The following is a 14,746-nucleotide window of genomic DNA, read 5'->3' as shown; positions in this document are numbered from 1 at the left end:
GAGTAATATGTGTACATGCTCAGCCACTGCCTGGCACAAGTCAACGCCATGAGAGTTCACAAAATTATTTATATACAATATGCTGTGTTATCTGCTAAGAGTTATGATCTGCCAACAATTCCCTCCCTCCCTCTGAAGACCTGTGCTCCACCCATCAAGAGGTGGAGTCTGTTTCTCCTTGTCTTGAATCTGGGCAGCTTTGTGATTTGCTTTGACTAAATGAAGTGACATTGTACCAATTCCGGCTCAAGCCTGAAGAGACCTGGTGGCACCTACTTTTGGCCCTTTGGAAGCCAGTCACCATGCAAAGCTGGAGCCCAATAGCAATGTTAGGACTGAAGCAGGAGACAGGCTGGGTGGAGGGGACGAGGCGTGCAGGCCAACAGCAGTACCAAGGCCGCAGACATATGAGAGAGGCTGTCTTAGCGGTTCCAGACCCAGTTCAGCCCATAGAATTGTGAGAAATAAGTTACTGCTATTTCAAACCAGTAAGTTTTGGGTTCATTTGCTACACAGCAATAAACTGAAACTTATGTACAGAAGAAAAAGGACATCACTGGGACAATAAGGACTTCATTTGAAGCCATCTTAAAATAGGTATTTTGGACAGTAGAAATATGGAGACACAGAAATATCAAGAAAGGTGCTGGAAATCCAAGTATGGGCTCAGGAGAAAAGCAGGAGGAGGCAGGGATTCCAGAATCAATCGGCATAAGGACAGGACTCGGTGCCCTGGGAGGAGGAGGAGAGCTCACCAGGGGAGGTGGGAGGAACTAGAAACTGGTATCAGGAGAGATATCTGGCCCCATGGATACTCAGGGGGCAGGTGGAGAGAAGTTGGTAAAGAAGACGAAGAATAGTGATCAGGGATGGAGAGAGAACACACAGAACCAGGGAGCTGTACTCTGAGAAGGGGTTATCCAGTGCTGAGACTGGTTATCCAGTGCTGAGAGCTACAAAGAACAATGGACTTGAACATTAGGAGGGAATGGGGATTTCCCAGTGAAGTAGCAGAGGCAGAAACCAGGTGATAAGGGACTAAGGAGGGAATGAGATTGAGAATCTGAACACAGCAAACGTAGATGACTGTTCTTAAAAGTCTGTTGTTACAGTTGAACCCAGAGAAACAGAGACTAGATTGGCAGCTGCCAGGGGTGAGATAGGAGATGGACAAAGGTGGTCAAAAGATACAACTTCCAGGCGCTTCCCTGGTGGTAAAGTGGATAGGAGTCCACCGGCTGATGCAGGAGACACAGGTTGGATCCCTGGTCCAGAAAGATCCCACATGCTGTGGGGCAACTAAGCCCGTGGGCCACAGCTATAGAGCCTGCGCACCTAGAGCCTGTGTTCCTCAACAAGAGAAGCCACCATGATGAGAAGCCCAGGCACCAAAGGAATGAGTAGCCCAGTTCACTGCACCTAGAGAAAGCAAGGCAATAAAGACCCAAGCAGCAAGAAATAAACAGAAAGTTACAAACTTCCAGTTACAAGATAAGTAAGTTCTGGAGCTGTAACATACAGCATGTTGACGACAGTTAACAATGTTGCTGTTGAGTTCCTAAGTCGGGTTGGACACTTTTTCCATCCATGGACTGTAGCCCACTAGGCTAGGCCAAGTCCCCTGCCCTGGCAGGCGGGTTCTTTACCACTGAGCCCCCAGGGAAGCCCCACAGTTAACAATGCATGCGTCCCCAGTGGCTCAGTCATATACATAGTGAAAGAAGGACTGATCCTTCCATCATTAGAAGGTCTGATGATGAAGCTGAAGCCCCAATACTCTGGCTACCTGATGCGAAGAGCTGACTCATTGGAAAACACTCTGATGCTGGGAGAGATTGAGGGCAAGAGAAGAAAGGGGTGACAGAGGATGAGATGGTCGGATGGCATCACCGACTCCGTGGACATGAATTTGAGCTAACTCAAGGAGAGTGAAGGACAGGGGAGCCTGGCATGCTGCAGTCCCTGGAGTTGCAAAGAGTTGGATATGACTTAGCAACTGAACAACAACAACAAATACAAACACACACACACACAAAAGTCAAATCATCACAATGAGTACCCTAAACTCACACAATATATCTCAACAAAGCCAGGAAAAAAATAAACCCGATTACCTCTCCCACTAAATTTTTTTCAAAAAGTTGAATAAAATAAAAAGTCTATGAATAGGGATGTCCCTGGTGGCCCAGTGGTTAAGAACCCGTCTTCCAATGCAGGGGATACAGGTTCAATCCCTGGTCGGGGAGCCAAGATTCCACATGCTGCAGGGCAACTAAGCCTGTGCCTACACTCTGCAATGAAGAGCCCAAACAATGCAATTAAGACCTGAGGCAGCCTAGTAAATAAATAAATAATTTTTTAAAAATTTATTTATACATATTTTAAAAATACGTATTTTTTAAAAAGTCTATTGACAAAAGAGAGAAAAAAGTATTTCCTTGGGTGCATTAAAGGACAAAAAGAAAACTGTTTTAAGTGAAGGGAACTTGCTTGTTCAGAAGAGAAGCCAAGTGCTCGCTTCGGCAGCACATATACTAAAATTGGAACGATACAGAGAAGATTAGCATGGCCCCTGCGCAAGGATGACACGCAAATTCGTGAAGCGTTCCATATTTTTGTTAACAAAATTGGCAGTTATTTTGGATCAAGCACCTGTCGTCATAACTGGCTGGCCACTGCTTTTCATCCACACAACACCAGGACTTAGACAGATGGGACTGATGTCATCTCGAGCTCTTCATTTGTTTTGAACGTTGATTTATTTGGAGCGGAGGCATTGTTTTTGAGAAAACATGTCATGTAGGTTGTCTAAAAATAAAACGCATTTAAACTCATTGGAAAAAAAAAAAAAAGAAGAGAAGCCAAAGAAGAAGCATTAAAGATCTTGAAGAAAGAAAGGATGGGGGTGTCTCAAGGTTCCAGGAAATGGGAGGGACGCAGGTCAGGTGGAGGCGTTGGCCTTGAAGAAGAAGGGCAAGAGGCAAAGGGGTGGATCTTCACAGAGAGGTTATAAGAGGGAGGCAAGGTGAGGTTCCTCTCTGGGGGCCTTGCTGTCCACGGGATTCTCCAGGCAAGAATACTGGAGTAGGTTGCCATGCCCTTTTCCAGGGGATCTTCCTAACCTAGGTCTCCAGCATTGTGGGCAGATACTTTATTGTCTGAGCCACTAGGGAAGCGCAAGAATACTGGTGTGGGTAGCCTATCCCTTCTCCAGGGGAACTTCTGACCCAGGAATCAAACCAGGGTCTCCTGCACTGCAGGCAGATTCTTCACCAGCTGAGCTACTCAGGAAGCCCCCGAAGAGAGTAGGTTAAGGTCATCTGCTGACAGGCAGCGTGGGTCTTGGAAGACTGATATAAGTTTCTGAAGATTTTGGAGGTAATGAAGGAGGGGCCACTGGAGTCAAGCTTCCAGGCCTTTCTAGAGAAGCCATGCCACAGGAATTCCTGCCTTCTGAGGCTCAGGCTCTCCACGCCAGCTTCTCTCCTCTACCCTGTCCCCAACCCCGCCCCATCCCCTGAGTCAGTCTCTGGCCTAGATGGCCCCCTGGAAGGTTGCTCCTTCATTTTCAAGTATTTGCTGACCATGCACACCACCAGCCCTGCCTCTCTGGGCAACACGCTATCTCTCTTTCCACAAGGCTTCCAAACGTTCCCCCTACTTTTCAGATACCTCGCACCTCTTTCCTTTCACACCCAGCAGAGGACCCCACTGCCCACTCATAGAGAGCACAGACACCATCAGACTCATCAAACATGCAAGATTACCTACAGCGGCACCCTCTCCCGCTGAGCTGACACATCAACTTAAAACTGCCGTTTAATTGGGGGGTCTTGGCCAACATTTTTAAATACAATAAAAAGAATAGAAAATAGCATCTATTGTATATCCCAAGAGTATTTGCTGTTGCTTAAAGCTTGTGTTTCAATTGTGATGCATCTGTTACTATGAGTTGAGAACAAAAGGTTTGTGTATGTTTGAAAACTTTCATAATAAAAAGTTAATACAACAGCACCGCCATAGAGAAAGCTGTCCTTCCCTTTACCCACAGCTAATCCTCACAGCTGTGTTTTGTGTTCCATCTCCTCCAGTCATCTCAGGGCATTAGGTTATGTCTTTTTTTTTTTTTTTCTGTAAAAACCAGAAATACCTCATTGGCCTCCCTGTACCGCCTATTTATTCCCTTCTCCTTCCTCACAAACTTCTCCAAAGAGTTATAGGGATTCGGCATCTGCTCCTGCCCCTCCCTCTCACCTAACCCCTGCGGCCTCCTGCCCCCAGCACTGCTGGACACAGCTCTCCACAAAGTGACCAGTGACCCCTGAGCCCACATACCTAGAGGACACCTTCCAGGGCTCACTGACTCCGTGTTCATTCCTGTTCTTCCTTCCAGCCAGAGCTCAACCCTGCCCCCTCCAGAAGACTTCGCTGACCTCCCAACAAAGTCAAACCTTCCATGAGGGGCACCCACTGTTCCTCTGTCCTTCCTAACAGTTGTCAATTGTCACTGTTACAATTTCACTTTTGTGTAATTATCTGCCCCAGATTAGGCCTCCTCAAGCAGGAAAGGGACTCGCCTATCTTGACGCACTTGGCAGCCCGAGAACCTTCCTGGCTCTGTGCTGGGCATCATAACCATCAGCCCCTGTGCTTGGTCTCAGGGGTACAATGAGGAAGGAACATCCCAGAAAGTGACGGGAGCTGAGGAGGTGAAGAAAGCCAGGGGCAGAGGAAGAAGGCAGAAGCTGCTCACATTCTGCTTCCCAGACCAAGGTGGAGCCTTTTCCAGAATAGCACGTGTCTGCATGGCTGACACACCTCACTGGCTTTGTGTCAGAAAAGTCAGCCCCCCAGACTGGAAAATTGACTATGTATTTCATACCTGACATGCAGAACTCGTAGTGAATCCTTTTAATCCACTACACATTCAATATTTGCTTGAAGATGAATAGGTGATACCTACTTCTGGAATCCAGCAACTAGAAAACAGAGCCTGGATTTGTTGATTTGCCCAGGAATGGCCTGCACAGGGTCCCTGATAAACACCAGAGAACACAAAAGGCCTCACTCTTTGCTATCTGACCACGCCCAAAGACAGTTTTATTGTGTTGCCTGCTTTCATTCCTCAGTTACTGATTTCCTGTGGCATATCACTCCACAAATATTATCTGAAGGATGTTAAAAGATCAAATAAATACAACAAGTATTTAAAATTACAAATATAGTATGCAGATGCAACCAGAAACATCAAACTGTGGGAAACTCTATTAAACAAATGATCATTTTTCTCAAAAAAAAAAAACACTTGAGAGAGAGGGGGGAAGGATTTATATTTAAAAGTGATTAAAGAGACATATTAACTAGACATATTAACTGTATGGAACTTGTTTGGATCCTTATTCAAATAAAGTAATTTTAAAAAGGAAATTATAATCAGAGAAATGTGAATATGGGTTTGGATCAGTGGTTCCCCTAACAGCCTGAAACTCAGATAATAATGGAGAAACAGTCACCACTTTTTTGGACTATGGCTCAGCAGTAAAAGAATCTGCCTGCAATGCAGGAGACTTGCAGGAGATGCAAGTTTGATCCCTGGGTTGGGAAGATCCCCTGGAGGAGGAAATGGCAACCCACTCCAGCATTCTTGTCTGGAAAATCCAAAGGACAGAGGAGCCTGGTGGGCTACAGTCCATAGGGTTGGAAGGAGTTGAACACGACTGTGTGACTAAACAACAACAACAAATGGTATTGTAGTTATGTTTTTAAAAAGACAGACTTAATCTTTTTGAGATACATATTGAAATATTCGTGGATTGTAAAATATGAAATAATATGAAGTTTGGGATTCATTTTAAAATAAGCAAGTTAGAACCGGAAATAGACTGACTGATTGGTTTAAAATTGGGAAAACAGTATGACAAGGCTGTATATTATCACCCTGCTTATTTAATTTATATGCACAGTACATCATGAGAAATTCTTGGCTGGATGAATCACAAGCTGTAATCAAGACTGCCAGGAGAAATATCAACAACCTTAGATATGCAGATGATGCCACTCTAATGGCAGAAAGTGAAGAACTAAAAAGCCTCTTGATGAAGGTGAAAGAGGAAAGTGAAAAAGCTGGCTTGAAACTCAACATTAAAAAACTAAGATCATGGCATCCAGTCCCATCACTTCATGGCAAATAGGAAGGGAAGAAGTGGAAGCAGTGACAGATTTTATTTTCTTGGGCTGCAAAATCACTGAAATGGTGACTGCAGCCATGAAATTAAAAGATGCTTGCTCCTTGGAAGGAGAGCTATGACAAACCTAGACAGCATATGAAAAAGCAGAGACATCACTTTGCTGACAAAGGTCCATATAGTCAAAGCTGTGGTTTTTCCAGTGGTCATGTACAGATGTGAGAGTTGGATCATAAAGAAGGTAGAGAGCCAAAGAACTGATGCTTTTAAACTGTGGTGCTGGGGAAGACTCTTGAAAGTCCCTTGGACAGAAAGGAGATCAATTCTGAATATTGATCTTAAAGGAAAATCGACCCTGAATATACATTGGAATGACTACTGCTAAAACTGAAGCTCTAATACTTTGTCCACCTGATGTGAAGAGTTGACTCACTGGAAAAGATCCTGATGCTGGGAAAGACTGAGGCAAAAGGAGAAAGATTTCAGAGGGTGAAGTGACTAGATAGCATCACTATCTCAATAGACATGGATTTGAGCAAACCCTGGGAAATAGCAGAGGACAGAGGAGTCTGGCATGCTGCAGTCCATGAGGTCACAGAGAATCAGACACGACTTAGCAACTGAACAACAACAGCAAAAAAATCAGAGTGAGGTGGGGTGGGAAAGTGGCTAGGGTTTTAGAAGAAACAAGACTGCCAGTTGTGAATTGCTGAAGTAGGGTGATAGGTACATGTAAACACTTTCCTCTCTACTTTTTAAATTGAACTCAAAAAGTTAAAAAATGTATCTAACAAATAGAACCACTAAAGCATCTAAATTTTTGTTAAATAATTTTTAAAGTCTGGAACACATTAGAATTCTTTCAATTTCCAAGATGTCTAATGGACAGCAGTTCTTCGATTCACAACTTTGTAAAGTATCCTTGAAAGCGGGATCCAGAACTCATGGGCAGCTTGCCTTCTGCCACATTTCCACTGTAAAGCATTACCCTGTTTCCTTCCATCAGAACAGGCATGTCCTTCTGAGGAGCTGGGCCCTTTCAAGGATGCACACTGAATGAACTGCCCTCTAACATCATAAAGACAACGCACATACAGCCTGGCAATGCCTTCCTACTGCTTTTGAAATGTAGCTTTAAACCTATGTCTTGACCACCTACACTGGCTTGCAGCTGTGCTGGGGTCTGTCAAGAACTGTCAAGCCGGACCGCCTTCATGGTACAGTGGCTGAGAATCCACCTGGGACACAGGTTCATTCCCTGGTCAGGGAAGATCCCACATACCATGGAGCACTAAGCCTGTGTGCCACAGCTACTGAGCCTGTGCACACCTACAGCCCATGCTCCCCAACAGAAGCCACAAGAAGCCCACACACTGCAACGAAGAGTAGCTCCCACTCATGGCAACTAAGAGAAAGCCCAAGTGCAGCAACGAAGACCCAGCACAATAAAAAATAAATGATAAATACATTATAAAAATGATATATATTATACTAAATAATAAATAAATTATATATTATAAAAAAGAACAGTCAAGCCAGCGCTTCACAATGACCAGTCTTCTGACCCCTGTCCATTCCCTCTGGGACCTCACATCAGTCTTTGAAGGCACCTCCCACACACTGATGTCACCCCACTCCAGTGCTCTTGCTGGAAAATCCCATGGGTGGAGGGGACTGGTAGGCTACAGTCCATGGGGTCGCAAAGAGTAGGACAAGACTGAGCGACTTCACTTTCTTTCTTTCTTTCTTTCCCACACCATGGGTCTGCCGGGTGACCCCTTCATTCTTACCCTTTATTGACCCTTTCTCATTAAAGTCTGAACTAGCCAACTTAAAATACTTGGAAACTTCCAAAATCTACTGGACCCTATGCTCAAACCGCTCACTGGGCAGAAGTGAAGTTCTTCAAAGGGTTTAATGGCCTTCCACTCCACTTCAGATGCAGACAACACTATCCCCTACCCCCAGGGTCACTGTAGCCCAAAAAACCTTGTGTGCTACAAACTTGCTTAACTGGAGCTGGGACAGACTGTATTCCTGAAATACTTAGGGGAGGCAGGTCAGATTTTTCTCCCTAGCAAAATAAACCTTCTCTAAACCTTCCCTGGTTAAATCAATTCTTCACAAAATAAATCAGCTATTGCATTCCCCCATATGACCCAAAGACAAGATAACCAGTTATATTTCATTCACCAGCCTTGGACACATACTTCACACACACACACACAAGTCTCCATCTATCTTGTCCATGAAACAAAGCGAATTAAAATGTATCATACATACTACAAGCGCAAGCACAAGATGTTTTCAGCAACGTCCTTTCCATCAAGTGCATGTCTACAAACACACAATAATTCCATCCCCGAGGGGAATTTGCCAAACAGTGTGACCTGCGCTGACTTTCAGCGGAGAAACTCGGGAATTTATGTTTGGTTTTTGTTTTAAATGAGAAGGAAAGGAGAGTGGGTATTGAAAAAGTGGGAGAGGAATCTTAATCCTCTCATTTCCTCCCATTTCTTTCCGCATCAAAATGCAGGTATATCAGTACCATTTCAAATGACAGTGTCTCGGGCAGTTAACTACCCCGACGGAGGTTGGAAACCGAGGGTGGAGATAAGGGTGGAACAGGCGACTGTAAGGACGGGCAGGGTCAGAGGCCCCGACGCTCAGCCGAGCACGCGAGGCGCCCCGCCCCGGCTGCCGGGGTTCTCGCCCAGCCCGCTGTTCAGGGTTTTGCCAGCGATTGCGCCGTCCAGGCTGCCCACTCACACCTCTGGCTGGTCCCGACTTTAGGGGTGGCTCATTTACTTCCGGTGATAAACCCCTCCCACCACCCCTAAAAATAATGTAACATTTCCCCCATCACTTTCCTAACCACCGACGGCCCCACAGACTGCCGCCGAGTCCGGGGCTGGGGTTCCACCCCCCGCGCGGCCAGCAGCGGCCAGCGGTGCAGGGAGTGACGGCCCAGGGGGCTTAGGGCGTGGGAGGAAGACCGAGGCGGTGTGGAGTCTCACCCTCCCCCGCCCCACCGCCCACCCCTTCGACTGCAGCAATTGGCAAAAAAAGAAACAGTAATCCGTTTTTAGACACCCCCAGGGGCCCCTGGACCCGGCTGCAGTAAGGACCTCAGTCTCTCCCGTACGTGCCCTTCGCCTCTCCAACCCGGGCAACTGCCTTCGGGAATCCAGGAGCCCCAGGCCACGCGGAGCTGCAGCGGCGCGGGGGTGGGTAGGAGGGTTTAGGGGCGGCAAGAATGGGTGGGGGGAAGGGGTGGTGGAAGGAAAAAGGAAAAAAACCAAGAGACATGCAAGCGGCTCCCTAGCCAGCTGTTCCAGCTGCCGCTGCCACCCGCGCCGGCCGGGCGGTGTAATATTCCCCCCCTCCATCTTTCTCACCACTACCTGTCGCCCCCAGCCACCCACCACACGCACACATTCCCCCCACCAGTTGCGGATCTCCGGCCTGTAAGGGGGTAGTAGGGAGGAGCTGGGGGGGAGGGGGAGTCCTGCGAGTTTCTAACCTTGTTCTTATAAACAAACCCACATGTGCAGCTGCCGCTGCTGCAACTCACCCCACAATCCCGGATATAAGTCCTGTCCCTTTAAGAAGAAAAAAAGCTTCCCCCGCCTGCCTCCCACCCCACCCATCCACAAGGACCTTTGTCTCCCCACCCCCTCTGTCAGTCGGCCCCGCCCCGCGTCCCCGCCCCCTTCAGCGCAGAGGAACCAATGGGCGAAGAAAATAAGGCCGAGGTCTGACGTCAGCATGCCCGGCCAATCACAGGGCGCGTTGGTGGGAGGCCTCGCGTAGGGCGCGCCCGGAGGAAGGAAGGCAGGAGGAAGGAAGGCAGGAGAAAGGAAGCTTGAAATCAAGATGGAGACTGGTGGTTTGTCCGCAGCTGCCCTAGCGAACGGGGACTTGGGGTCCCAGCGAGAGCGGACCCTGGTGCCCGAGCGGCTTCAGAAGCGAGAACATGAGCGGCAACTGGAGGTAGAAAGGCGGAAGCAAAAGAGGCAGGACCAGGAGGTGGAAGGGGAGAAGAGCGACTTTTTCGCCGCCGCCTTCGCTCGGGAGCGATCGGCCGTGGAAGAGCTTTTGGAAAGCGGGGAGACCATCGAGCGGCTGGAGGAGGCGGCCGCTCGGTTGCAGGGGCTTCAGAAACTTATCAACGACTCGGTTTTGTTCCTGGCCGCCTACGATTTGCGGCAAGCGCAAGAGGTGCTGGCGCGGCTGCAGGCGGCCCTGGCCAAGCGGCGCCAGGAGCTTCAGCCTAAGAAGCGTTTCGCTTTCAAGACCCGCAAGAAGGATGCTGCTTCAACCACGCAAGTAGATTCGGCTCCCGACGCCCCGGCGGCAGAAGGCATCCTGACCTCCCCGTTGCCCTTGAAGGAGGAGGGAGATTTCGACTCCAGCTGGATCTGCGGCTTCTCCAATCTGCAGTCCCAAGTTTTGGAGAAGAGAGCTGAGGAGCTGCACCAACAGGACGTCCTTTTGACCCAACTGAGAGACTGCACGATCAAACTCTACGGCAATCCCAACACCCTGCGGCTGACCAAGGCCAAAGGCTGTACGCTGCTCTGCGGCCCGGTGTCCACCTCCGTGTTCCTGGAGGACTGCAGTGACTGCGTGCTGGCCGTGGCCTGCCAGCAGCTCCGCGTACACACCACAAAAGACACCCGCATCTTCTTGCAGGTGACCAGCAGGGCCATCGTGGAGGACTGCACCGGGATCCAGTTCGCCCCCTACACCTGGAGCTACCCGGGCATCGACAAGGACTTCGAGGGCTCTGGTTTAGACAAGAACAAAAATAACTGGAACGACGTTGACGATTTCAACTGGCTGGCCCGGGATGTGGCCTCTCCGAACTGGAATGTTCTTCCTGAAGAAGAGCGAAGGATCCAGTGGGACTAAGTTGTTACTCTTCACTTCCACCAAATACTTCCCTGTGGGACTGAGTCCGGCTTGTGGGACCCCAAAGTTTACTATCGTCATGCTATGTTTTCATTATTTTAAGACTTTGAGGTTGTGATAGGCTTCTGTTTTGATTTCCATTAAATTTTTGGCAGGTGTAGCACTTTAAAGAATTTCTGCTATTTTGATACTGCCTAGGACCCATTGTTAGACGGTGATACTTTGAAGCCATAAGGGGAAAAAGTGTGATTGTATGTTGGTTTTTAATGATTTGTGGTGTTTAAAACTTACTGCTTGATAAAGTAGGCCTTTAATAAATATTTGTTTAATAAACGAATTCAGTAGGGCTCTAGTAGGAGCCAGTTAGTCTGTAACTAAGGTATCAGGCCTGTTTAATTGCCATTAGCCAAGAGCTTTTTTGACTTGCAGGTTTAACTTCCATAAGTATTTTTTAGTGGATCGATGGAAGGACTCCTCTCTGGTCTTCAGCTACATATTGGCTTCGGTTTTTGGCATCCAGCTACTCATTGACTGACTTGGATCCAAAGTTTTGGCAACAGGCTCCAAGAGCCTCATGAGTCTTAACCACCCATAAAGCCACAGTAGTTATAGCTACCAATTTTTGTGCACATAAAATGTTACTGACACCATTGTAAGCACCTTACTGGTGTAAACTTACTAAGTCCTCAAAATCTTAAGAGGTAGGTTCTGTTAACGCCATTTTTCAAGTAAGGAAACAGATACGTAAGTTGCCCAAAGGCCACACAGCTGGAGTGGTGGGCTGGATTTGAAACCAGGTACTCTGGCTCCAGAGCCCAGCTTAATCACTATTAGATATTGATAACTGAATTGGGAAGAAAGCTTCCAAAATTAAGACGGGCAAATAGCTTCTTGCATAATAGTGCTAAGTATCTATTCTCATATGCTAAAAGAACTGAGGCAAACATATGGCTGAGTCTTAATTTTTTGACTCATTTTGCTGTAATTCTCTGCTGTTACAAATTTGGCTTTCTGCTCTGTACACTATGACTCATTATTAAACGGAAAGTTATATGATTTTCAAAAAGCTTTTTTGGGTCTACTGGCTTTGTAACTGGGTGTGCTTTTTATTTAATAGCTACTACAAGTGTTAAGGTGCTTAAATATCTCATTTTTATATGTTTAATATTATATGTTCTCTTTTGTTCCAAAAAAGGATTTACAGTGGCTTCTAGGATATGTGAAATATAACAAAATGATAAATGACAAGGAGGAACCAGGGTAGAGTGACAGACTGCATGCAGGCAGAAATGAAGCCAATAAACAAATGTAGCTGCCAAACTCGGTTCCTTAGCTGGGTGTGAATGCAGATTATTTTTTTCCTCGATCATTAACTGACTTGAAAAGGGACCCTAATCAGTTTCACAATTTGCATCATCTATAAACAAGAGGGAAAAATATCATGTAGTTGGGAGAATTAATTCTGATAATAAAGAGACAACATATACTTAAATCCTCAACCATATCTTTACATTAGAAACTTGAATATCCTAAAGCTATACCCCTAGAGACTGATAGTTTACACAAGTGCACTTAAGGATAAACAATGCTTAAATAAAAAAGGTTTTAAAAAAAAAGAATAAACCATGCTTGTTTTTCTTTTTTGGCCACACAGCCTGGCATTCAGGATCTTAGTTCCCTAACCAGGGACTGAACCCGGGCCTTGGCAGTGAAAGCTTGGAGTCCTAACCACTGGACTGTCAGGGAATTATCCAAGAATAAACCATGCTTGTGACACTAATGGGCTTGCAATTCATTTCTGTGGACTGATCATTTTTACAGGAAAGTTTACTTTGCTAATTAAATCTATAAAATACCTTGAATCTCTTATGGCAGTATGAACCATAGTAATGCTTGCTAATCTCAGCCTAGCTTTCTCTGCTGCTCAAAAAGCCTGTCCTGCCTTCCTGAATGATGCCAAGTCTCCCAGACCCTTTTCTACTTTTTTTTCAGCCATGCCTCCCAGCTTGTTGAAGGGACCTTAGTTCCCGGACCAGGGATTGAACTTGGGCCCCCTGCAGTGGAATCCTAACCACTGGACCACCAGGGAAGTCCCAACCCCTTCTTAAGTTAACGATTATGTACCTTTAACTCTGCCGACAAAAAAAAGTGAAAAAAACTCTGCCAACAACCTGACCAGTTATAGGCTATCCAACTAGCTCCCACAATGTCCCTCATTATTTGAAAACGTTTCCATCTTTGCTGATCTTCCTCACTAGAGGCATGTCTCTTGCCCAGAGCTTCCTCTTCCACTCGTGGAACCAACCTCCTATGGCTCTCACTCCCTGTCCACAGGCCTTTTTCGTTTAAGACATCCCATCCTGAGATCCTCCACCCTGCATGTCACTGAATGACACTCCAGCTCCTTTCTGACATCTTTAAACAGCCGTGTCCACTCACTATATATCTCCGCTCTCTTTCAGTCTTTGTAATTTTAACTCTTCCCTGCTGAAAGTGTGCTTTGATGATCTTTGTTGTTTAGTCGCCCAGTTTTGTGACCTCATGGATTGAGGTTTTTCCAGGCAAGAATACTGGAGTGGGTATATTAGTGGCTTGATACCAAATCTACTGGCTCCTTCCCCTCCCCTCAACTTAGCCTTTTTACTCTAGGTACGGTGTACTTTTTGTGTTTGAGGTACAGTTTACACTTATCCTTGAACTTCCCTCCTTGACCATAAGCTTTCTCTAACCTGTTTCCAGTAGGACGGCTTCCCTACATTGGGATTCTGGTGATTTATAACCTTTAAATGTAAGTGATGCCCAAAGTTTTGAGCATCAAAACTTAGCTTTTTTTTTTTAATGTTTACTTATTTGGCTGTGTTGGGTCTTAGTTGAAGCACACAGGACTTTCGTTGCTGCATGGGAGATCTTCATTACAGTATGCAGGATCTTTAGTTTCAGCATGCGGGATCTAGTTCCCTGACCAGGGATTGAACCCAGACCCCCACACTGGGAGTACAGAGTCTTAACCACTGGACCACCAGGGAAGTCCCCTTTAGCTTCTTTTTGTATTCATTCTCTCAGAGCCTCAACTCTCAACCTGTGTGCACAGTCTTGGGTTTGTGCCCCTGGCCTCAACCCTTATTGGGCTTACCTGCCTTTCAGATTCCAAATTCTTATTTTTCTTTTTTTCTGTTGTTTTCCTTTGGCTGTGATCTTAGTTCCCTAGCTAGGGATAGAACCTGGGCCTACAGCAGTGAAAGTGCCACATCCTAACCAGTGGACCACCAGGAAATTCCCTCAAATTCCATATATTGTTAAAATCTCCGTTTTTCACTTTTTTCTCACCCAAGTTCCATATTCAAGGATGTCACTCTTCTCCAGGCACCCAATGCTTACCAGGTCTAGTGACAGACTTTATTTTGGGGGGCTCCAAAATCAGTGAAGATGGTGACTGCAGCCATGAAATTAAAAGATGCTTACTCCTTGGAAGAAAAGTTATGACCAACCTAGATAGCATATTAAAAAGCAGAGACATTACTTTGCTAACAAAGGTCTGTCTAGTCAAAGCTATGGTTTTTCCAGTAGTCTTGTATGGATGTGAGAGTTGGACTATAAAGAAAACTGAGCACAGAAGAATTGATGCTTTTGAACTGTGATGTTTGAGA

At 46.3% G+C, this 14,746-nt stretch overlaps 2 protein-coding genes and 1 non-coding gene across 5 annotated transcripts in view; 2 read left to right on the top strand and 1 right to left on the bottom strand.

Moving 5' to 3' along the window:
• Nucleotides 1-9,875, bottom strand: part of BICRAL (BICRA like chromatin remodeling complex associated protein) — a 109,269-nt gene extending 99,394 nt beyond the window's left edge. For all 3 annotated transcript variants that reach the window (XM_088831189.1, XM_055407092.2, XM_055407096.2), the window contains exon 1: nucleotides 9,760-9,875. The gene's annotated coding sequence lies outside the window, so the exon portion shown is untranslated. The remainder of the gene's footprint in view (nucleotides 1-9,759) is intronic.
• LOC129543906 (U6 spliceosomal RNA) lies at nucleotides 2,511-2,617 on the top strand. Its single transcript, XR_008683362.1, has one exon. It is a non-coding gene; the product is annotated as a U6 spliceosomal RNA (small nuclear RNA).
• Nucleotides 9,876-9,977: 102 nt separating the features above from the next.
• TBCC (tubulin folding cofactor C) lies at nucleotides 9,978-12,879 on the top strand. The gene has a single exon (XM_055407097.2). The coding sequence runs from the start codon at nucleotides 10,062-10,064 to the stop codon at nucleotides 11,097-11,099; it is 1,038 nt and encodes a 345-aa protein (XP_055263072.2). The 5' UTR covers nucleotides 9,978-10,061; the 3' UTR covers nucleotides 11,100-12,879.
• Nucleotides 12,880-14,746: the final 1,867 nt, after the last annotated feature.

Source organism: Moschus berezovskii, chromosome 23 (genome assembly GCF_049115385.1).
Source record: "Moschus berezovskii isolate FMDL1 chromosome 23, NW_MosBer_1.0, whole genome shotgun sequence".
NCBI classification, from domain to species: Eukaryota; Metazoa; Chordata; class Mammalia; order Artiodactyla; family Moschidae; genus Moschus; species Moschus berezovskii.
Note: the sequence above shows the minus strand (reverse complement) of the source record. Positions and strands in the feature narration are given on the sequence as shown.